This window comes from Rissa tridactyla, chromosome Z (assembly GCF_028500815.1).
Source record: "Rissa tridactyla isolate bRisTri1 chromosome Z, bRisTri1.patW.cur.20221130, whole genome shotgun sequence".
NCBI lineage: Eukaryota > Metazoa > Chordata > Aves > Charadriiformes > Laridae > Rissa > Rissa tridactyla.
This window is the reverse complement of record NC_071497.1, coordinates 51,699,877-51,723,758: the sequence shown is the minus strand read 5'-3', so window position 1 is coordinate 51,723,758 and position 23,882 is coordinate 51,699,877. Positions and strand designations below refer to the sequence as shown.

Genomic DNA, 23,882 nt, shown 5'->3' with positions numbered 1-23,882 from the left:
AGGATGGCTACAAATAACGGATCCATAAGCAAAAAAAATGGAATTAAGAAAGAAGAGTCTGGGTAAAGGCAGAATAGAAAGAGAAGTGGTACAGACCAGGAAGTTTAAAAAGGGAGATGTTCTGGGGAAAGACAAGCACTGGCAATGGCCAAATAGAATAGGGTTGAGTTTAGGGGCAGAAATGAAAGCTATGCTTTCATATGCCATGAAGCTATGAAGACTATTATTCAGGTGAAAAGGCAGAAGAGTATGTGACCGACAACCTGTACTCTGACACAGTAGCTGCAAACAGCAGTCAGAGAGAAGTGAGAACAAGAAAGTAGCATTACAAATATTGGCCAAACCCATACTATCTTTTGTCTTGATAACTTTAACTATTTCTTTGCCTCTCTCATCCAATACTGATCTTCCTTGCTTTTTTTTTTCTTGTGAAACTCAGCCATCCTAAAGTGCTCCAGTAGTTCCTAGACCCCCTTTTACATACCAAATTGAAGTATTCCATCTTAATCCAACTCCTTCTCCCCTGCTTTGTCACTCCCAAATCTTAGCAAGTCCTGTACCAGCCTTCAGCCAATGTTAGCCACCTTGTCATCTGTTCACCTGCTCCTCCCCATGACTTCTGCAGTTTCTTGCTTCAGCTGTTCTGTTCCCTGATATGACTTATGATGCCGCTACCCCTTCCTCTTCTGAATACTGCTCCCAGGTACGTGTAAACAATGTTCCCCGAGTAAGGTGAGGCACAGCTTGGGCAGAGTGATTTATGCCAGTGCATGAACACTGCTATCAAACAGGCGGAAAATCATGGAGTAAGATACGCCAACATCAGCTGAGCTTCAGCTTGCCATGGCTCCATTATTCCTCATACCTGAGCTAGCTAATTTAAGGCCATCTCTGTTGTCTTTTGCCCTGTAGTTTCTGCTGTATCCACAGGGAAAAAAACTTGAAGAACCTAAATGAATGGCATAGGCATACACGTGTATAGAAAACAAAATATTTGACCTTATAAATTGCTTTGAATGACTTTGGACTTCTTGGACTGCTTATTTGTCCATCAACTACCAAAACGAGATTTGATCCTGGCAATGGAAATGTTGCGTAAAGACAGCTGGTGAATGAAGTCTTCCAGGCAGGAATATGAGGTCAAAAGAGCTTAACTAAAGGCGTACATCACTCAGCTCCAAATCTACCCCATCCTAGGCAACAAGGGATGGTGAAGAGGGGTAGTCCTGAGAATTTAAAATACTATGTGTGCCAAAGAATGTCCAAACATCTGTTTAGCTCTCTACTAGGTGTCATGTACCCTTAAAAATGAGGAGAGTATGTTTTGAGATGTAGCTTCTTGTGGCAAGGAGTTTTAGCGAAGTCTGGTTTATTTTAGGAAGCCCAGAATGCCCAATTTTTCCACATAATTAGCATTCTTCTTTCACGTTACTATTCATGAATTTGACATATGGTGGGCAAAAGTTCATTCTCACCAGAAAATGGGAAAAATTCATTCTCACCAGAATGAATTCAGCTTTCTGAATTCGATGATCTTAAGAATGGATCAGTGCCGCTATAGGGATGATAATGATAATGATGATACACATGAAATCTGTGGTTGTGGCGAAGTGGCAAGGGTATCTCACCTCCCGGTTCGCCACTGCCCTTTCAGACAGGAGCTTCAGTAGCAGCACAATACAGAGTGCTACAGCAACTATAGCAGCTCTCTGACTGTCGGCACGATCCCACTGGTGGTAGTATTTTCCTTCCCTGTGAAGTTCACGGAAGTATTCTTCCATAATTAGAATTCATTGTCAGTTCCACCCCACCTACTACTAGCGAGCTCCTCTAGTAAGAGATGCACTATGCATCAACAGAAGAAAGGGTATTATAAGCCTAGGAAATATGGTCAATTAAACGTACATGCCATTTACACAGCTCATAAATCCAGACCAGGTTCTCTTCAGCAGTTTCTTTCTACACTTGTCAATGAATCTGATTTTGTTAATTTACTATCCATTTGTTGGAAAGAAAAATGTAAAGGCCGCTTTATTTTAGTTTATTTTTATTTAGTCAGTCTTTTTATTTCTTTTTGAAGTGAGTGTGGAGGAATTTATCAGAGAGTAGAATTTGGCCTGGTGTAGAAGTTGGTATGAATTATATTCATGACTCAAGGCCAACTTTGGATGCACCCATGGCTGCAGTCCTATCTGCACTAGGACAAACCTCATCTTTGATGCACACAGCAGAGTTAGGGAATTTGGATGATAAAGAGTACACTATTTAAATTCAAGTGTTATACAGAGCACAAAACAAACTGCATGAGAAATTGGGTTGAATGTGTTGTTCACAGGTCGAGGCAGGGTAGGTTATTGAAAATGAAACATAATGCATTATTTTCTTAATTTTTTAGTAAGACAAAAATATGATTACACTTAAATATTAAGGGGATGAGAGAAAAAGAATGAGAATGATACAGCTGCATAACTGTTAGGGCAGTCAATTAGGGACTATGGAAAACCGTTTTCCAGTCCCTGACACAGTGAGACAGAAAGGCCAAACCAACAGTTAAATGTCCTAGCTATTGTCCCCTTGCTCCTCCTTGGCTGACTGTAAGTGACAAAGTTCCCTGATGAAAATCTCACTCAAACATCAAAGCACACTGTATCGTTCATTAAAATTCTGAAATGAATAATTTCAACATTTCCAGCTGTATCCTACCACATCCTTTCTTCCTGTGTTTCCAAATAAAACAATATCCCAATCTCCTGTACTTCAAGTGTTCTGAAAATGCATCTTCTCACAAATACATGATTTGCCAAAGTAATAACACCTAGTCCTATCATGCTAATACAACAAAGAAGACACAGACAGGAGGTCACAGCAGGGGACCACCAGTCTTTGGGCAGCTTTGCTATAAGATACAATAAGTGATCCCAGCATTAAGTAATACAATAAAATTATATTTGGAGACTTAATGCATTAAAAGTCAACATTAAATTCTTTTCTATTAAATTCTGTTCTTTCCAAGTAATACTCGATCTTTAGGTTTTTTTTAAAGAAGACAGAAGCTAATATTGGGTTACAAAACCTGAAACCACATAATCTTCAGCAGTTAGAAGAAGGTTCTGTTACAAAATGGAAGGCCAGGACACACTTTTCCAGAGGTTTACGTACAGATTGGCAAACCTCTTATTAAAACGTTAGATATGGAAGTAACCGCTCCAGTTGTACAGGCCCCATAGAAGTTATCCTCCTGCTATACTTAGGTTAATACTAAACTCTGTCAATCTGGTTTGAAATATCATAAACAATAAAACTTTCATTATTCCTTCCATGAGACTTTTTCCACACCTATCTTCAGCTCAGTATGCAGCCTACGTTTTTACCTATAATGAAATGTTAAAGCAAAGTCTCTTTGTTTCTATTCACCTCAAAGGCTGTCAATTAAGATTTATGGTTTTGTTTAAAAATCTCACATGATTTTAATTCCTAATGCAATTTGCTAATATGGCAAAGTATTGCAGCTTTGCCTTGATTTCATATTCCTTTCCCGCTTATTTAAGTCTGAAACTCACAGAAAGGCTCAGAATATGTGAACATAACAGAAAGTAAACCTGGGGTCTTATGCTTTCTTAGAATCTTTGCAGACTGAAAGTGCTGAGTTTCATGCAGCTAAAATCAAAGAACCAGAAAGTAAGACTCTGGCTAAATATAACAATGTACATATTTATGAGAAGAGATATGGCCTTAATTCTGATATGTCTTCAAGAAGGAAGCAGCAATCATTTTCCCCATTTACTAAGAGAATCAACAATAAAACAGTTCCTGGAATTTAATTAGTAATGTAAAATGTTAAAGAAATTGTTTTCTCTGTTACTGTTCTAATTTTGCCACTCTCTCAGCAGTCTTTGATAGAGGTTGTTGGGGTTTTTTTGTCAAGTAAAAAAAATATCCATAAATCTAAGCGAAGCTAATAAAGGTTTGAAATCCTGATCTGACCTAAATTATAAAATTCACATTTATCTGAATGGGGCCAAGGTTTCAGTCTGTGCGCTAGCGCTTCCATGTGTCTGATCATGTTTAGTTTGCCTCTACATGTAAGGGGAAATGTAGGAATAGGGGCTAGACTTCAGAACAATGAGGGAAGACAAAATACTATACTACCCAATGAAACCATGGCATTTTTACATGAACAGTTTGGGTATTAACATCAGTTCTTGAGGCTTTAAATTGCATAGAATCTGAAAAATATTAACCTTTCATAGGAAGAAAATCCAAAAGGTAAAATACAGTTCAGCACCTATTAAAAAAAGTAAAAAAACAGTGCTTATTAAATGCAGGAAATAAAGGACAAGCAAGTTCTTGCAAATTAAAGATGTGGAGCCCAGTCATTTCAATCCCTTTCAATATGAAACAAATCACTCACACTGGTCACGGAGACAGCTCCCTCTACACTCAAATTATTCACTTGAAGATAAGCTCCCATCAAACTCTTTAGGGGTTTAACTAATTTACTGCACAGATACGGCACGTCTGTTGTAATAACAGGTAGGATGTATTGGGGTCGACCATTTATCAGAATTAGACTTCTTTTTTCAATTCGCAGTGAATTATGCTGCCTACACTGCTCCTCTTTCTCAGAGCTTCCCATCCCCTTACGGCCCCTAATGTGGCAGGCAAACAAAATTGACAGTCTCATCTTGTCAACAAGGGGTGATTCTCCTGAGAAGCCATTTAACTTTGCAGAGGAAGCAATGTATTAATGTGCCTGTCCCAGGAATGTTAATCATCTTCAAGCTCCCTCTAACTTTGACACGAACGAAATCACCGAATTTGTTTACTAAATGAATCGTAATATGCTAATAAGAGAGCATGACATATATGGTAAAGCCAAACAGATGGTTTGTTTACTCCACTTTGCAACTTTATAAATGTTGTAACTCTGAAGATGTTAGTGAGAATTATTGGTTTGTTGGCAGTGGCAAACATGCCTTTTGCATACTTAATCCACAGTTAGACTCAGAAAACAATTTGTCATCGCCATGGAATGCATAAAAAATGTTAATACTGAGATGGCATTTGGGGAGGCAGGAGAGCCGAGTGTGTGAGCAAATACTCAGGTTAAATGTGGAGCTGATATCTGATGGCAATGTTTGCTACCAAATAATTTTTAATGTAAAATCTGACAGGTTCAGGATTCTTGAAAGGCCCAATAATTCAGTACATACCTGTTGAGGTGTTTAGTGAGACGGTCCTTATGGTGTGAACAGAATTACACTTTCAGAACAGCTGTGTGTGCTCAGAAGCATCGAGGTCATGTCGCACTCTTAATATATTACTATTGTTGTCCATTAAAGATCAAAAGATATTACAAACAAAAAGCACAACCACTGGCGTACTTGCCAAAGTTACTCAGAAACGATCAAAATTGTGTTGCAACACTTCAACCTCTCACTTTACTAGCTGCCTGGAAGCAAAACAGACTCATTACAAAATAGCCAGCACTCTTGTCTAATATCCGGACTGGTTGAGAAAGTTTAGAATAAAAAGATTTATCTGATGGAATATTTCCTAAGTGAACTAACTCAGTGTAGTAGTGTTACACGCACAAGAAGGTCATCATTGTATGACAAAGTCCTTCAATGGATATTACAGATGCTCAGCACCATTGACAATCAGTCCAACTGCCATAAACTGTTCCTACAATCTACACATGCTCTACGGAAAAATCTATCCCTGTGCGGGCAATTCACACAAGGCCCTGCACAGCAGTCATGCATTAGGTCCTCATCTCCTGTGTGTTGAAGCATTTTGCTCGTCCTTCACACAAGGTGTATTTCCCCTTACGAAGTCAACATCCAGGTAGAATCTGTTGGCAAACTGCATGAATTAACATTTATTTTCAAACCTAAATCATCTAAATGATATATGATCCAAGTTTTGTAGTCAGAAGTTTTCATCCTTCATATTATTTTACTGTAACAACAGCCATGTAAAATGTGATGTTTGCAAGATTTTATGCAAACAGTCCCTTCAGTTCAGCATCCCACTCATGAATTTTACCGAGTTTCAAGTTTCAGTAAATGCATAAAAGATAAAACTCCGTCAGAACAGCAAGCTTCCCCCAATTCTGCTTTGAAACCAATTCTTTTCTCCCAGATATTGATGCACAGCAACACATTATTTCATGATTTGCTTAGAAGGTTCATAGACTCTTTACTGATTGCATTGTAAGTTCAAATTCATAATATACCCTCAGATCCAGGGATAGTTTTGTATGATTTCAGGTTCCACAGCAAGTATGTAAACCATTTATTTTGGTCGCAACACAATGGTAATTTTCATTCCTGCTGCTTTGTTTGTCTAAAAATGTTGTTTTTATTTATATAATACCAGAGGAACTATAAAACCAAATATAATGTGGCACTTCAACAGGGTTCCTCTATTAGTAATTTTACATTACTAAATAAGTACCCCTTTCAGGTCAACTGATAGCTGATTATCCTATAACCTCCCTTCACTGACGCCCCAACTCCTCAGTAATTTCCATCCTCCGAGATTCTTCCATACATACTATTGTCAGTGGTTATTAAATTCTCAACTTTTTACCCATCCACAAGAGACTGTGCAAAGATATCTAAGGGAAGTATGAGTTCAGCTTGCTGTCCAAGGATTATTTTGGAAGAAACATTAGCGGCCGTCCCAGCCTGGCGCTTATATCTCATTTGAAACATCTACTCATTCCTGACCAACAAAGAAAATTTCAATAAAGTACTTTTACTGGTTTAACAGCAGTGAGCTCCTGGGATTGTCAAAGTGCTCAGTCTTTTCCGAGGAGAGAAGGAATCAGCAGCTCAAATATAATTAACCTTCTATTCTCAATGCAAACTGCCACGCACAGGAGCTCTGCAGTCTATTAGTGAAGTTATAACGGCCAACAGGCAGAGGCAAAATTGGTCAAAAAGTTGGCTGCTGCTGTCATATTTTTAGAATTATGATTAATGACACTAATAATGTGGATGATTACTGATATGTGTATCTCCTGCAGTTTATCATATTGCACTGGCTGCCTACGTCCACAATAAACATGATGCTATCATTTACCTCTTTATTGAAGGCAATCCTTCTCTTGAAGGAGCACATTCTAATTACTTTGTAATGTTTTATGTCTTAAACATTTTGCAGCTCTGGACCTTGCCAACTGCTTCATGTCTACCATTGATTAATTACAGAATGTTTAATCAAAATTTAGAACCTAATGCAGTCATTTATGAGTGTGCTGCAGTGCCAAGATAGTTAGGCTGTCGTCCCAAGCTTGGAGAGTGCTGGGTTCAAAATTAAATCCCAGAAAAGTGGAAGATGCCAAAGATTTTACCTTGAGTGATTTGGGTTTAAAATCTTACTTCAGTTGATGAATGACAGGCACCCACCCAAAATGAGAGGTCTGTCTTGTGCATGTTTCTACGCTTGCATGTTCCTATTACATTTTTCTTCATCTTTAAATGTCTTCATTTTTCCCTTTATGCTGTTGTTGCTGCAGTAGCTTCTCAGCTCCTTTACAAGCCTTCCCTGCTGCTAGAGCTCTTGCAAACACCAGTCAAGAGAGTGTAGTTTTGAAGTGGTTAAACAAGTGAAAAATAATTTGCAGGGACAAATACATAAGTTTTTTTTTAATGTGGATTTTTATGGTACTGTCATACAACCATTCACCGTTGAAGTTAAGTGTTTTTTTAATACCATTACTGAACTGCTGAAATGGATGCTAATATAGCTTGGAGTGCTAATGTCAAATACTGGTAATAAAAAAGACAGACTGCTGAATGAAATAATTTCAAGTAAAAAATAGAACAAAAGTGCTCTCACTCTCACTCTCCACTTTTATTGAATTGGGACTGACTGAGCCAATTGCTTTAGAAGTCTGTAAAACACAATTACTAGTGAGCTGACTGACCCAGCAGTGCCCCTTCTGTGACAGAACAGACTAAAAAGGCTGCAGAATTAGTGCTGCTCCGCTATCTGGCTATCAGACCTGAGAGCCGTCCAGCGCAGGATCTGCTATCCTTCCTGCCAGGGCCTCCCTCCTCCGCTCATGAAATCTTGATTCTCAGTCCTGCATAGTGTATCATCTGCCCGCATCTTCTTCTTGAAACAAGGGCTCATTTACCTTTTCTAAGGGGGAATCCAAGTATTTCTATCCATTGTATTTTTAGATCTTTATCTACCAACAAAGTTATACATAGGTCTTTCTTTCAGTACATGCATCCACAGACACACACACACGCATATATAAATGTTTGGGCTATTTTTATTTCCACGTTTTTGTGCGTTAGACACAAAAATACAATGTAAGATTTATGGGCAGCAAAATTAACTGTGTCCCGTTTGTATTTTCAGTTGTAAGTGGCTGAAGTGTAATTGCTTTTTTATTTTGGCATAACAAAGAAAAGGAGAGAGAGAGGGAGAGAGAGCGAGGAAGAGAGAGAAAGGAAAAAAATGTATTGAACTGGAAGCGGGCAACACTTTTCCCTAGTTAATAAAATAAGCAATAAAGTTTGTAAAGCACTAGAATCAAAATCACTAACACTGGAAATAACAACTTATAAAACTTAAAATTTACAGCTTATGTTTCAGACTCATATATGACATGGACATGCAGCTTAGGGCTTTTTTTTCCCCCTTTCTCTTCAAAAAAAAAAAGGCAAAACCAAAGTGACAGCAAATCACATCCTTTCTTTCTGTCCCCCCACTTCTCCCCCATACAAAATGAACCACTTTACATTTATACACAATGCCAACAAAGTCCTGCAATCCTTTCTTTTTTATGACAGTGTACATTTTTGGCAGATCTAAAACTCTTTCATTTCTCTTCCAGGTCCATTTATATGAAGCTTGCAGGTGCCTTATGGCAAAAATGTTAAATTATTTCTTAGACAGATCTTTTTAAGTAATGCTTTTTAGGGCAAGCTTAAATGTGAAATGAGCTCTTAATTAAAAGAAAAAAAAAAAGAAAAACTTGCTTAGCACAGGGCAAACTGCTCATTTAAAAGATGTTGCTGGGAAGTAGGAAGCACTACTAAAAGCCTTAGATTTTCTTTAGAAGTGGTGGGCTCAAAACTTCTGTCAGGAAATATCCAGTGTTTGCCATTAGAAGGTCAACATGGGCAGAGCCATAAGTGGTATTACACCTGAGATATTCCTGTGTTACCTCAGATCCCAACAGACCATCTGAGGTATCACTAGTGCCATTGGGAACGTTTTCGTGTACCTGCTTGATGTGAATGAGTGCTCTGTAGTGTATTACCTACAGCATAGTATCACGAATACTGGTACATGATGTGTGGCACAGCTGGCCACCTTGCCTGAAGGCAAAGGACAGAAGACTGTGAGTCCTGCAGGTCAGGATTTAGGGGTAGTGCAAAGCCGTGCGCAGGGCCTTGCAGTGCACTTGCAGTGCCTATACAGACTCTCCTTCACACTGCCGAGTATTAACTCTCATTGGTAACTCTGCATCTCTTCCTTCAGGATCGCCCTTAGACAAGTACTCAGCAGCCCAGTTATCTTTCCCCTTAACTGTTTCTAACTGCACAGCATACTCCTGCAATTACAGGCTCTAAGTAGAAGTTGCTATTACTGCCTGTCATATTTGCTCACCACCCGCAACTTGCATAACCATGAAAAGGTGCCCCAGATTTAGACAGGCTGGATTCTGGGTTTTCTTTTCCCCATGGCCCATAAATTGCCCAGTATTTTTGAGTAACACCTTTTCACTAAGAAACACCCCCTTCCCACCTGTTTGCTGCAAACCCACCTTCAGGCCAGTGCCTCAGACATCAGTGGCTACAGCAAATGGCTCCCTGTAATTCTTAACCAAACTATCTGGGTCCACTAGCCAAGACCTATCTTGTCAAAAAGCAATGGAATAGGAACCCAAATGAGCTTTGTTTTACTACACTGTTTGCCTGCTACATAATTCTACTTCAAAAATTACCCCGTGCCTCCACAAACCTTAGGAATGACTGTATCTTTGGGATTAGGCCAACTGTGGACCATGTCTACCTCTGTCTACCTCAGTATATCTATACTGACGAAGTTGGCACATGATCCTCCGAAACAGTGGTGTAGCTATTTGGAGTCATCTACACCTGGTAATATTATCCCCTTCTGCATTATCCTTTTTTCTAGGTCATTTCTATGACTTGCCTCACACGTTTTCTTACTTTCAGGCAAACTTAGTCTGAATTAGCCTATGCCCCAGCACAGTCACTCGGTTCAGATTCTAATGAATGAAATGGCTCAAATCTAGGGGGATCATCATCATTAAGGGAGAAAAAATGGCCTTACCTACAAGTAATCTTTGGTTAGGCCATAAGATGTAAAGTTTGCCTTTTCAGGTGACAGTTTCTCTTTTCAGACAGACAAACACAGCTGATGAATGTATCATGTATGTGCGTATGATGGCATTTACCTGCCTACTTAGTGTCTCTCACCTTCATTGAGAGCTGTAACACCAAAGGGCTGCAAACACACAGGTATTCCTGACACAGATTTGTCTCCCTCCCCCTTTCATTATGTCTCCCCAGACTCCTCCACCCGAGAGCACTACATCACTCGGGTTACAGTGTCCTGTTCCGTTTTCACGCATCCAGGCTTTTGGGAGTAGTGCCCTGGTGCTATCTTGTATCTGTAAAGTACAGCTTCCTCCACTGTAGCAGAAATCTTAAAGTCTTCTGCTCTTAAGTTTAAAAGAACAGCTAGAGCCTTTCTCTGCAGGAAGGTAGGTAGGTAGATGTTCTGTTTACCCCACTTCCAAAAGACTCTGGGGAAGATGGGACGTCTCTGTATATGGGGAACAGCTTTACGTTTACTCAGATAAGTGGAAAACACTCAATTTTCTCCCACTCCCTGGAGAAGAGTTTTGGTTCTTCCAGTTATTTCCTAGGAACCTAGGGGCAAGCAGGAAATTATGAATAAGCATTCATGCTCCTAGTCCTGTCTTCCCAAATATTCTCTTTCACCAAACACAAAACACACAGAACCTGTGCAGGAAACTTCGACAAACCAATTTAAACATTTACACTATTTTTCACAATGCATACCAGTACAAAATGTTGCTCAATGCATGTTTTGCTTTTGGCTAGTATTTTCAATGCTTTACTTATGCTTACCAACTATCTTAATCCTGGTGTAGCAGTTTATTAAAATAAACTTTTTGGTCACTGAAAATTCCTTGACTTATTTTGCAAGTTCACACAAAAATGAGACTTCTTGCACTGCACAAGAAACTGTACTCTCACTCTCAAAGTGATACCATTTTGTGTACCAAAAGAGAACAAGATAACAAAGGCAGCAGATCATTTTAAAAAACAACCACCACCTCCAACTCAAACCCAAAACAGATGAATATGTGTAGTTGGAATAGACTTCCCTCCATGCCAGAACTGATCCTGCAATCCTTACTCACATAGGTAGCCTCTTTAGGGCTTGTTTTAATTAATTTCTTTTATTTTAAATTAAATTTAAAAGAGATCTTATGTAGAAACTAGTTCTATGCACTCTAGTTTTAATTCTGCTTCTCTTGTTCACGTTGGTGAGTATGCAATGTGGCAGGCAGTCTGTGTTCAACGTGACTACTCATGGAAGAGGTTTGGCACAAAATGTTTCTTTATGATCCAAGTTCTCTTGGGTAAGGAAGAGTTACGTGAACATTAGCAATGACACACATTGTGTCATTTTTAGTGACTCTGCAAGGCAAAACCTAATGGTTCATACAATTGTATTGGATATGCAGCTAGTCTCTTCATGAATTGCATCATGTCCAGAAACAGTAGTATAGGTGTACATATGTTTATATTTAAAAAAATGTACAAAATAGCCCTTTTGTCTCTTGACAAACGGTTCATCAAACACCTAATGTCTTAAAACCTGATTCCACTGTTCTTATTGGAGGAAATTCAAGCTGTGTAGGACAGCTAACTATATTAGGGGAGATACAGTAATAGTTATCGTGGACTGGTGTGAAATATTATATTTCTTGGAGCTATCTGTTCCTAAAATTGAATGCATTTATAGAAAATAATACTCTAAAACGTTATCTGTAGAAGATTCCAAGCATAGTAGGATGATGAAAAAATTGGTGCTGTTGTGTCAAGGAGGTGATAACAGGAGGCAGGTAGCAGCTTTCTCACATCTTCACCTCCCTCGATAATGTATGCAGTGGCTCATCATAGGTAACTGATGTTAATTTATTCAAGCACACCTGTACAGGGCTGGAAGTCAGGTAACCAGACAAAAAGTATGTCTCTGCTTTTTCAATACAACTACCCAGAGGCCTATATCCGCACAAATTTAGTTCTGGAGACATCAGCAGGTTTTAATAAACCACCTACAGATGTCTTACTCCATACAAATCAAGGAGTTTACATGTTTAAATCTGGACTGATTTAACTAGCAATCAAGTGGCATGATCACACTTGGCACCAATAGTTGCCTCATATTTATTTATAAGTCACCCTGAACAGATATTATTTTGTTTTTAAATTAATTCATGGGGCTCAATCACCTCTCCCATCCTGTGGAACACATACACAAACACACTCACTTTGTGAGAAAATTTAAAGACAAACCTGAGTAATTAATAGTCCTACTTTAGTAGCAGAAAGACAAAGTGAAAAGTTCTTGCTTTGTTCCTCTGAACAGGTACACTGAGAATTAATTTATTTTGCATACATTGAGAGACAAGGAAAACGTGGTAACATATTGTTACTAATGCTGTGTCCTACCTTAAGAAACACATATTTTAATAATGCTAGTACTGGGCTGAAATGGGGATCTGGCATGCACTAAGGCTGACAAAGTAGATGGCTGTATTTCTCCTTAAGATCTGACAGTAGCTTCTCAACAAGACTTACTGAAGCCAGAAGGTCCAGCCGCCTCCTGTCTCATCAGTGTTTTTGACCACAAATTTCTTGGCTCTTAAAGGTGAGAGCCAGAAATGAGCCCAGGTGCTCTCAGATTCACCTTCCAGACCTTCACCTCTGCATGTGCTCTCCAACACAGACTATTAGATGAAACTTTGTCATTGCTGTCCTCTTTGGACAGGAAACAACTATTCTCTCCTGCCATCCTTATCTCATCCACAGCTCAGGATGATTCTCTGAGCAGCTGTACCTCTGTGCCGGATTCAAGGACCAACCACTCCTGTGTCTTTGTAAGGCAAAGTCAGTATCTACTATGGCAGGACTCCCAGATGAGGCTGGGAAGCTGACCCCAAAGGAATCTAACCACTGGGGCCACAGGCCCTTTCTCCTTACTCACAGAGCCCAGAGATAATTCACTTTACAAGGACAACTCTTTCCATTCAAGTGTACAGTTCTCACAGGAACTTATCTTCTTCCCTTTTCTCTCTTTCCCATCAAAAAAATTATTTGGAAAAGATGTCTTTCTATTGAAAAGGAGGTTTGTGGCATTGCTTCTGACCACTGACATAATTTTCAATATGGTCTCTTTTCCTATTTACTCTCCATTGGCTTCTTGCAACAAGATGTAACCTGAACATTTTGCCTTTAGAAGAAAGGACACCTGAAGTAAATACAGGAACAGAAATGGATGAACAGGTAATTCAGGGAGTGGCTGGTGAAGAATAGACGAAAACATGGTTTTCACAAGCGTAGTGTTTCCAGGAAACGGAAGACAGAAAGACTTCTCTGTTTGGGGAGAAGATCAAAGATATAGGTATGTATAAGGTTGATTTGATGAGTGATGTTACTTGCAGCTCAGAAGGTGATGAGAAAAGGCCCTTTTAAAAAATCTAGGCTCAGTGGAGCTTGACTATTCAAAAGGAGTAGTGTCTAATTTTTAGAAGGGACAACAGAATTACTGGGTCATTGACAGTCACGCTTTGCTTTCCTCTGCCCTGCGTTGAAACAACATGTGTGAGGTGGGACTCCTGAATCTTCTGGTTACCTTGACCCTAATTTATAAAGAATAGCAGTGTTTAGTCAAAGATCTCAGAAGATATTCCAACCTTTCTGGCAGAAGGATATTTACACAGGAGTTGACCTTGGCACAAATGATGTAGGAATGGTGAAGCTGGATTTAGTCAACCCTTAACACGAATTGCTACAGGATGCATTCCACAGCAGAGCACTGCAGCTGCGACATGGATAAAATACCCTCCTTCAGTCAAAGCAGCACTGCATTTGCTCCTAACACGATCTGCTGCCTCTGGTAACTAGCAGTTTGTATCACAACTCCGCCCTTGCAAAGCCCATTTTACACCACCCACTGCCAACAATTCGGAGTTTTGTGTACGTACAGGACAGCGTGAATATATTCAAGACTTTGATTAACTAGAATTGCATTGGAAAAGGTCTTAAGCCATACCAGATGCCTCTAAAAAAAACCTATGTTATTTATCTACATGTAAGCTTGTATTTTCTTTTAGAACATAACTGGAGTTATGAGTTTTAGATCTCTAACTAGTTCTAATAGGATTAATATTATTAATACAATACTAGAATATTATTAATAAAATGACTAAAAATAAAGATAATAACATCATAAGACTCTATAAGCTATGTCTAATTTCATTAAGAAGCTAGTACTGAAAAAATTATTTAATTTTCATTTTCAAAGCAAGGAAATTCTAAGCTTCTCTAGCTAGTGTGATTCACAACACAAGCAAATCACACAGACTTTTTATAATGTGTCCAAAATGGAACACCATTACATGACAAATATTATCCAGGAATTATTATTGTGTGCTTTAGCTAGCTATTTTTTATTTCTTCTACAGCAATTAATAGCAAAATGCTTCTGAGCTTGTAAGTGAAATTGATTTAAGTGGCTGGAAGAAGTTCTCACTTTACAATGCTATTAATTCAGCTATCCAGTTATCTTTGAGGTGCTCTCCATAATCTGAAAAGCTCGAAATGGTATACTTAGGTAATGACTCTCTCTAAAATAAATGTGTATATCCAAAATGAATACCATCAAAAAATAAAAATCTGAATGGAAAAATCTTTAGGGCAATTAAACAGTTTGCAAAAAAAACCAAAGCAACCCACAAAAAAACTTCTACTTCCTAACTTTATTTTTAAAAAACTTTTTTTCTTTTAAGGAAATATTAGAAAATAATGCTTAAAATGTTTACTTCAATATTTCATCCACTTTGTTTTATATGCTGTACATATGCTTTCACTTCTGCAAATTGCTATACATTGCACTTCTGGATAAGAATGGATAGCCCAGGAAAGTTTTAAAGATGTTTCTTGATCAAGTATCTGAAAGAATTATCAAGAACCATGAGAGTGTTACTTGGTTCTTTCAAGGCATTTCCAGGCAACTGTTGCAAACCAGGAGTGCTAATGAACTTACAAAACCATGAAGCCTGAATGGGCACAGAAACCGTACCACACCTTTGAATTTTTTGAAGTGTATAACCATTCTTAGATCTTTTCAATTAAATGATATAATATGCCTACACATTTATTTTATTCCAAGTGCAACACATAACTGAAACATATTCTGAATGTTGCTAGTTGCATTATATAAAAACTTAGTCTTGTACCTTACACAACTCAAAATGACACATAAATAATAATTTTATCTTTAAATATGCAGCCTGCATTTCAAGTTCCTGAATCAGATTTTTATTTTATGGCTTGCTTTCAATAAGCTTTATAGGAGTATCCTACATAGTTCACGAAATATTTTCAAAATGCACCCGTTTTTAATGTTCTTGTCTCAGAAATATTTTATGTATGTCATTACAGTCATCCCTTTCTTAGAACATATAAATCCCTACTATGCTAACTTTAGTATTAGCATGATCTATCAATGGATTCACGATGAAATTTAATACATTGCATAAAGTTCCAAATCCTAAAGCTAGCTTCTTCTTTCTTCACATGCGAATACAAAGCTGTTTTGCTTAGTACATGACTACCGTTTCATGATTCATTTGAGATAACACCAAACAAGCCAAATTATTGACTAACAAAACCTGTGCAGTTTCAGGAACTAAACTCAGCGTAGATTATGGCACTGACTCACATGCTTCCCTTGTCAAACTCAAGTCTCATAAAAGTTATCTGGATACCCCAAGAAGGGAGTCTTAATTTAGTTTTACCTGCTTCATGTCTAGGGGTTTCATCCTACTGAAATGCAAACTCTAGATTGTCCTTCTTAGCTGTTTTTAAGTTGTATTCTTATGTGTATTCCTGTTTTTCTGTTTAGTAGACTTCATAAATAGTAACAGAAGACATGACATATTTGGGGACTGGAATCTCCATCAAAATAGTGAGTTTTGGCTCCTTGGTATCCTCAACACTAACTTGCGTTCATTTTATATGACATGATATATTCACTTTCAAACCACATCAATTTAAATGGAAAAAAAAAAAAAAGAAGCTGTGTGTGAGATGTTTAGCTAGGTTTAATTTCCTTCTTGTGTCTGCTGAATTTTTACAACTTAATGGAAAAATATGAAACACAAGTAAAGGAAAAGAGATGACCCAACTCGCCATCGCTTCATGAACCAGAGAGATTTTGTTATGTGACAATATGATCATCATCACATGCAAGAGCTTTTATCCACAAGTATGAAATAACTGTGTTATCCTACCACCTTGACAAATTCCATTTATATTACTTTTTCCTCAGGAATCAAAAAGAATAGTGTATAAAAAAAAACCCCAAACCTATGAGTTTAAGGACCAGCTGCTTCTGTTTAAGCCCAACTGTTTCAGCATTGATGCAGCATAGCTAGGGCATGATGTCATCTGAAGGGCCAGCAGAATATACCCTTGTTGATCTTAAAAATATGTAGGGGTCTAGCCTCTCTTCTCTGAGTGTGCATAATTCCCATCAGTGGGGAAAGGAGTTACCCACATGCAGAAAAGAAGAAAAAGTAGACTAAATGACCATAGTGGATAGAAAGGTGCATAAGTTCTACTAAAGAAAGAGACAACTATTTTCTTAATATTTACTTGTTCCCGCTACAAAATAGCAGCTACTTTTAAAAATTGAAGAGAGGAAAGAATAGTCTTCTAATGCTTCCTGTTTGCTTTTATATGATCCTATGGGGATGGAAAGCATTCTTTTATTCCAGTCCTTCCGTTCTCTCTCTCCATCCATTCATCCAACCGTCCAGCCACCCCTTCCCCTCCTTCCTAGTTCTATGTTTTGATATGCATGCATCAAGATAGTTGTATTGTATATAATTTACTACATATTTAATAGCAGCTTTTCTTGTTTTAAAAGCTGCAGGGAGAAGAAAATAAATGTAATAAAAGCTGCAGCTTATAAACAGAAGTACAATACACATGTTCACAGGCACACAGAAAGAATAACGACATTTATTATCTAGCCAGTCACTTAAGAGAATGGCACAAAGTATACTATTCTGAATGCCAAGCAACAATGAAAATCTTAAAGTGATAAAACTCTCTCAATGTCATGGGAACACAATTGTCACTTGTCATTACTGTGCATCTCTCTGTTTCTTCATATATCCTAAACTGCCTATTCTTACATAATTCAACACATTTAATAATGTAGAAAATAAATTAATATTTACTGACCTGTCTCTGCTTCTCCGTGATGGGAACGCAGCGTTACAGCCAGCCACTGTGCAGACATGCATCTCTTTTAAATGAACGTTTCTGTAGTGAAGCTTCACACTGTAGGAACTCTTGAAACTTTTCTTGCACACATAGCAGATCTTGGGGTCTGGGCTGGAGCACATTTCCCCTTCTGGGGAAAACTTCTGAGGGCTGCTGTAGTTGAATGTAGAAGCAAAACTTTCATGAAGGGCAGCCATACTGGCACTGCCTCCATTGTACAGTCCATATTGGCTCATGTAGAACATATCATATGTAGGGTCTGTATACTCTTCCTTCACTTTAATGACATCCTGGTTGGAAGAGTCATTGTGGTTTTCATCTGGTCTGTCACTGTGCATCATAGACTTTTCACCAGGTTCATGGAGGCGATCATCACCTTCCATGGATTCCTCACACAATTTAGGCTCTGACGACTCCGACTCATTTTCATAGTCTCTCTCGTGCTCCTGGTCTTCTGATGTCATGCTGTCTGCCCTTCTTATGTCTGGTCTGGAAATGCATCGGCTTCTGTCACTTTTGGAAAAGTCTTTCACAGACAGGCCTGGGCTCATTTCCTCCTGAGAATGGCAGTGATTGTCATGACCAATGTCATTCACCATCGTGCTGCTGTCATTCACCTCTTCATCCTCATCATCAAACTCATCGGCAGTATCGATAACTTCCTTTTCAATTTTAACTGGCATACTCGACTTCCTTGGCTTCTTCTTGGGGGCAAGGTCAGCATTAGGCTCTGGGGTGGGCATCAGCACTGAAGGTACTGATGACTCTGAAGGAGGAGGGGGATGCTGCTCCATGCCACTCACTGCTGGTATTATTGGACTGGTAGGGAGTGAGGTTGGAGGACTCACCATCTCTCCAGGAGTAAGTAAATTTCTGTAAAAAGGAGGAACAGGTTGGACAGTCTTTAAAGCTGGGAACACCAGCTGACTGGGAAGAGGGTTCTGTAGTACAGGATCTAGAGGGGGAGTGGTGAACCCCATCGGTGGACGCCCAGGGCTTGTTAAAGTTAGGTTGGATTTTGTACTTGCTATGACCGGAGTGGCAGCACCTGATGTAGCACGAATTAGATCTTTGTCGCGGTTATTCCTTAGCATAGGCATGTGGAGGCGGGGATTGGGGTTAGCACTGTGGCGATTGCGGCTTCTGAGAGAGCTGAAGACCATGTTGCAGCCCTCAATAGTGCACCGGTGCTTGATCTTCAGGTGAACGGCATTGTAGTGGATTTTTAGAGTACCTTTGTCATAGAACGTTTTGCCGCATGCATTGCAAAACACTCTTCCTTTCCTGGAGGCTGACCCCATTCTCCTCATTCTGTGAATGCGGAACGAGCTTTTAGTGTGTTCTGTTTTCGATAAATCATTGACAGGCGTAGGTGTCTGAACAGGAGAGACGCAGGCTGGCTCAGTTTTAGGCTCAACATTTGTGATGCTGGTCAAAGCATTCCTGCTGGATGTTTGCTCATTCTTGAAAGGCGTAGGGGAAACTTCAGATTCACTGCTCTCATTATATTCATTTTGGGTTGTAAGGCTTGGTTCACGGAGCCTCATTGCCGGCTGTTCCAGCAGGAGGCCATTTGGAGGCAGCCCCAGCAGCGGAGCCGAGACTGGATTTATGTATTGGAATGGAAGCAGGAATGCAAGGCTATTTGGGATGTTTTCAAAATGATGAATGCTGGAAGGGTTGCTATTCTCCAGGTGAGCAAGGAGACTTGGGCTCCTGGTGCGATTATTGCTTTCAATAAAAGTCCTTATATCTGAATCTGTCTTTGAAGATGGCACAGCCACAGCCTGCCCTTCTTTTTCTTGAATTGCCATCAGCTCCACAATGGATTTGGTTTCTCCAAATCTCAGGAACTGCTGAAGGGTAATGATCTCTTCTTCCCTGGACATGATGGCCCAGCGGTCCAGCACCTTGCCTGCAGCGTCCTAGAGGCCATATCAAAGAAACAACAAAGACAAACACAAAGAAAAAACTTATTGATTCTGCATAATTATTGAATTCAACAGAAGGTGCTCTGCTGCCTGAACATGAAACACTAAGCTCAAAAAACAACATGCAAACAGCATTAATAGAACTCGACCAAAAAATGCAGACTTTCCAGCCATGCAAACATAGTAATTAGAGTCACAGTCAGTAAAACAGATTGAGTTTAATGATGTCAGAGCAAACAAAATGTAGACCACGGGGATCTGTGATCTAAAATGCTTTCAGTACTTTTATTTTAACAACAGTGATCTATGTACAATGCTACTTTTTAGCATACATTACCGTAAAACATGAACTGCTGCTGTGCACTCCATTGTAAAATATAGAAAAATGTACCTTAATCTCTATTAAATGGTGACACTTTAAGAAAAAGCTAAATAAATGCATTTGATAGATTTGCTTCTTAAATATAAGCAGATGTAAGACTGAAGACACTCATGGGCCATCTCACAAGAAATTTTGATGCAAGGCAAAAAGTCTTAAAAATAGCACATAATACTTGTACCTTACTCCTTTCTCCCCCTCACCCCACCTCCGATAGCACTACTGAAACACACTTTCATTATAAACTTGCATCAAAAGGTAGAAATTCGGACACTGTTTTTAAGACTAACTGGACTGTTCCTGCCAATTGATTGTAAGTGTCCAATCTTGGTATGGTTTAGACTTAAGAGATGACTTCTTTGCAGTCTTGTTATAAATGACAGTTAAAAATACGTAAAAAGTAAGCATCTGATGGATCTAGATAGCATAAATGTGTAAAAATGTTGTCTCTTAACATTGCCTTCTGATAGCAAGGGAAAAATCCAGAGAGAATACACATCAGTAATCACTAGACTATCTGTTGTTAAATATACATTAAAAAGCATTTCACACTTTCATTTTTGCTAGTAAGCATGAGATTTGCCTGAAGGTAGGACTTAAAAATTCTGCAATGTAATGTCAGGCAATCCATTCCAGCATGTATTGATAAAAACATATTAAAATACTTATATAATGAATACATCGTTTTATTGGCATCTTTACTTTTGGGCAAATGCTGGACATAACACCAGCACAGTAACTATAACCAACAAGCACTGTTGCAAGCCATCAAACCAGAATTATTCCAATGCTTCCTCATGCATTAAACAGTATGAAAGCCTTGTAAGATACTCCTCCGTACTGTCTCTGATTTTTTAAAATCTTGGATCTCAGCTTCAGAACTTCATCTGAACACTTTGGAATACACACTATTGCAAAAACCACTAGCTCTTGCTTGATTATGAAGCCTGCAAATACCTTTCTTCCCCCCCACCCCCAGCCCCAGACCAGGTCTTATTTATTTATTTGTTTATTTATCTTCAGTCCTCAGAGGACTGATTCTTCTCTCCCCTCACATTTTCTGGAGTACTGGAAAATGCAATTTGCCCCAAATAGTAAAGCATATATTTATTTGGTTACAGCTCATTTTACTATTTCAGTTCTCATCTGTGTCACCCCTCCGGATACATAGTTAATGACAAAGGTCAAAGCCATGTATGTTTCAGTACCTTAGATCCGACTGCAAAACCTTTAGAAAGGCTCTACACATGACCATTCACAATCAAAGGCTACAACACTACGAAACACTCACAGCAATTAATTATGGAAAATCTTACCCAGCTGATACAGATGGAAAGCCCCAGAAACCATCTCTATGCAGAAAATGTCCAGCATGTATTTACACAGTGATGAAGGAAACACCATGATGCAGGTACTGGTCCAGATTTGCAGCATTAGTCAGGAAATGTCCCCGCCTTTGAACACCTTTAAGCACTGTGGCCATGTCTCATTTCTAGGCCCTCCCAGTTCTACCTTTCTGATGGAGTAGTATATTACAGGCAGTCAGTGCTATATAGTAGAAATCATCCAGAACATCAAAATGGGGCAAGTGGAAGGAGAAAAAAACCACCAACACCACAAACAATTAAAGGACAGGTTCACATTTTAAAGCTCTAAGACTGTATTTTTTTCCCCATCCAACTAACTCTGGCTACTCTCCCTGTGAGTGTGACCTAGAGCTTCTTAAACCTACTTCTCCCAGAACTTCTCCCCACCAACCATACCTGTTCTACATTTGAGTAATCCCTACCTGGAACTGCAAAACCAGACTCAGTTCAGATTTTGGTCTCTAGGCCTTCGTTGCCACCTCTAACCCAATCTATACGCACACATTTCTAATCCCAAGCCACAAGTATTAATTCCTTCTAATTGTAACTTGCATTGTTTGAAGATGGAACTAACATCGTCTAATTTACACTGCCTACATGTATTGAATTAGGATTCCTGTCTGCAGCCAGCCGCAGGCTGCTTTGTAATGTACTACTGGTAGTAATTTGTTTTGTTTTTGCTTTAATTTGTAAATCATTCACAGGCTTATGTAACAGATGGATGCTTTACAAAAATGGATATTTAAGTAAATAAAAATTAAATACAGCCAGCAGGACAATAACTCACTAGAAGAGTAGGTACAGATCCTGTAACAGACTCCCACATGTAAGTGGAAGGTGGTGTCACACAGTCCCTCACCTGGCGGCACCGCACCCAGCTCTTTGCATGCACAGAACTGGCAGACATTGTCATCTCAACGCGAGGGCTCCCACTATGCTTGCGGGGAGTTATTCCACAGCTTCGCTGGGAGAAGACGGCAGTTGGCTACAGGAGCCACCTCTCAGTGAGACGCCACCACCCTTTGTTTCATTTAGCTTCGGGATTTGCAAAGAGGAGGGCCAGACCTTCAGCAGCCGCCAAGTACCCCTGATCAGAGGAACTGGCAGTCAAGGGTGTGACTGTCACGGGCTTACCCTCGCTGTCATAGAAACAGCAGGGAATCAGAACGCTGCTCTTAAATGATGCTTGCCTACTCCTACAAGTTATATTGAACTATATATCTTGGCAATTTTCAGGAAGAAGTTGTTTGGCTTTTTTCCCCCAGCAAAAGTTAAGAAAAATCACAGAGATGCCTGTATTTCACAGAAAACCCACTACTTATGGATATTGAGTAGCATATGCTTCAATATTTACATAGTGATGGTTTCCCATAAATCATTTTATTATGCAAAACTAGATAAAGAGCAAATAGGAATGTCATTTTTTGATAAAACTTAAAATTAACAAAAAAATCTAACCATTATCCCCTTTGAATTAAGCTATAACTAGCTAGGGATCTCTCTGTATATGGTAATACTTGATTAGAGGTTCAAGTCCTTTCTTACATGTAATCGATTTCTTGTTTCTTACAATCTCTCACGTTAAATTTTCTCCCCAAAGCCATTAAATCATATCCATATTTAAATATTTCATGACAAAAGGTTCCAATTTATATTACTTTTTTCAGCTCACAACTGATTAAACCTAGCCTCCTGTGACAATGTGTACAAGGAAGTCAGTGAGTATAGAGATACCAGTGCACGCTTACAGCTCTAAAACAGCCAGTAGACAAGCCCAATCCCTACAGCATGCTGTGATGCTTGTCCTTCTTTGCCCAGCCAGCCTTGTTTTTATTTTTATTTTATTTTATATGTGTGGGTAGCTCTCTCACCATTTCAGATGGAGAAAATCTTTTAATCTCTAAATCATATTAAACTAACCTCCAAGGATACAAGACATAATCTTGAATCTTTTTCTAACTCTAAGCACACACTTGACTATTATTTGCATAGATAGGGATTCACATACACACATACTACATTAGATCTATAGAGCAATGTCATGGTTAATCACCCGGAACCTGCCTCCTGATTTTTGCTGATCGTATGTTAGCAAGAGATGTGTCAGGATGTTAGGGTACATCTCGTCTTAAACTTCTGGGTCAGATAAAAAAAGTTACGGGTGTCAAGATCATTATCTTGGATGACACAAACAGGCTACAACAAAAGGTGGACACAAAGATCATTTTTAGGAGCTTAACTGGGGAGGATTGTGATGAGTCTTCATTTCCTGAGGTCCTTTACTCTTTACAAATTTCAAGTTTTCAATTCAGCTTTAAAACCTCCTAATTTATAAACTGCCTATTTAGAAAATAAGGACAGTCTACACAAACATACACTATACACATACACTGTAAACCTTGAATTTTTGTTATGAAATCAGTTGTTTTAAACTCTCACTTTCTGTGAGAAGCTCCGTTGACTCCTGTGCCTGCACTACCTGCAGGTAATTTTGTATGTCTGCACTCACACGGACACATGTATGTACATACACATACACACTACAGACATTTCGTGGTTCCATTTTTATCTTACTAATTAACTTCTTGGCATAGGT

General features: G+C 38.9%; 1 protein-coding gene across 2 annotated transcripts in view; it reads right to left on the bottom strand.

Annotated features, from left to right (window-relative positions):
- BNC2 (basonuclin 2) overlaps positions 1–23,882 on the bottom strand; it is a 336,762-nt gene that overhangs the window by 9,367 nt on the left and 303,513 nt on the right. For both annotated transcript variants that reach the window (XM_054185907.1, XM_054185908.1), the window contains exon 5: positions 17,568–19,534. In XM_054185907.1, coding sequence (XP_054041882.1) covers positions 17,568–19,534 — 1,967 coding nt within the window. The remainder of the gene's footprint in view (positions 1–17,567; positions 19,535–23,882) is intronic.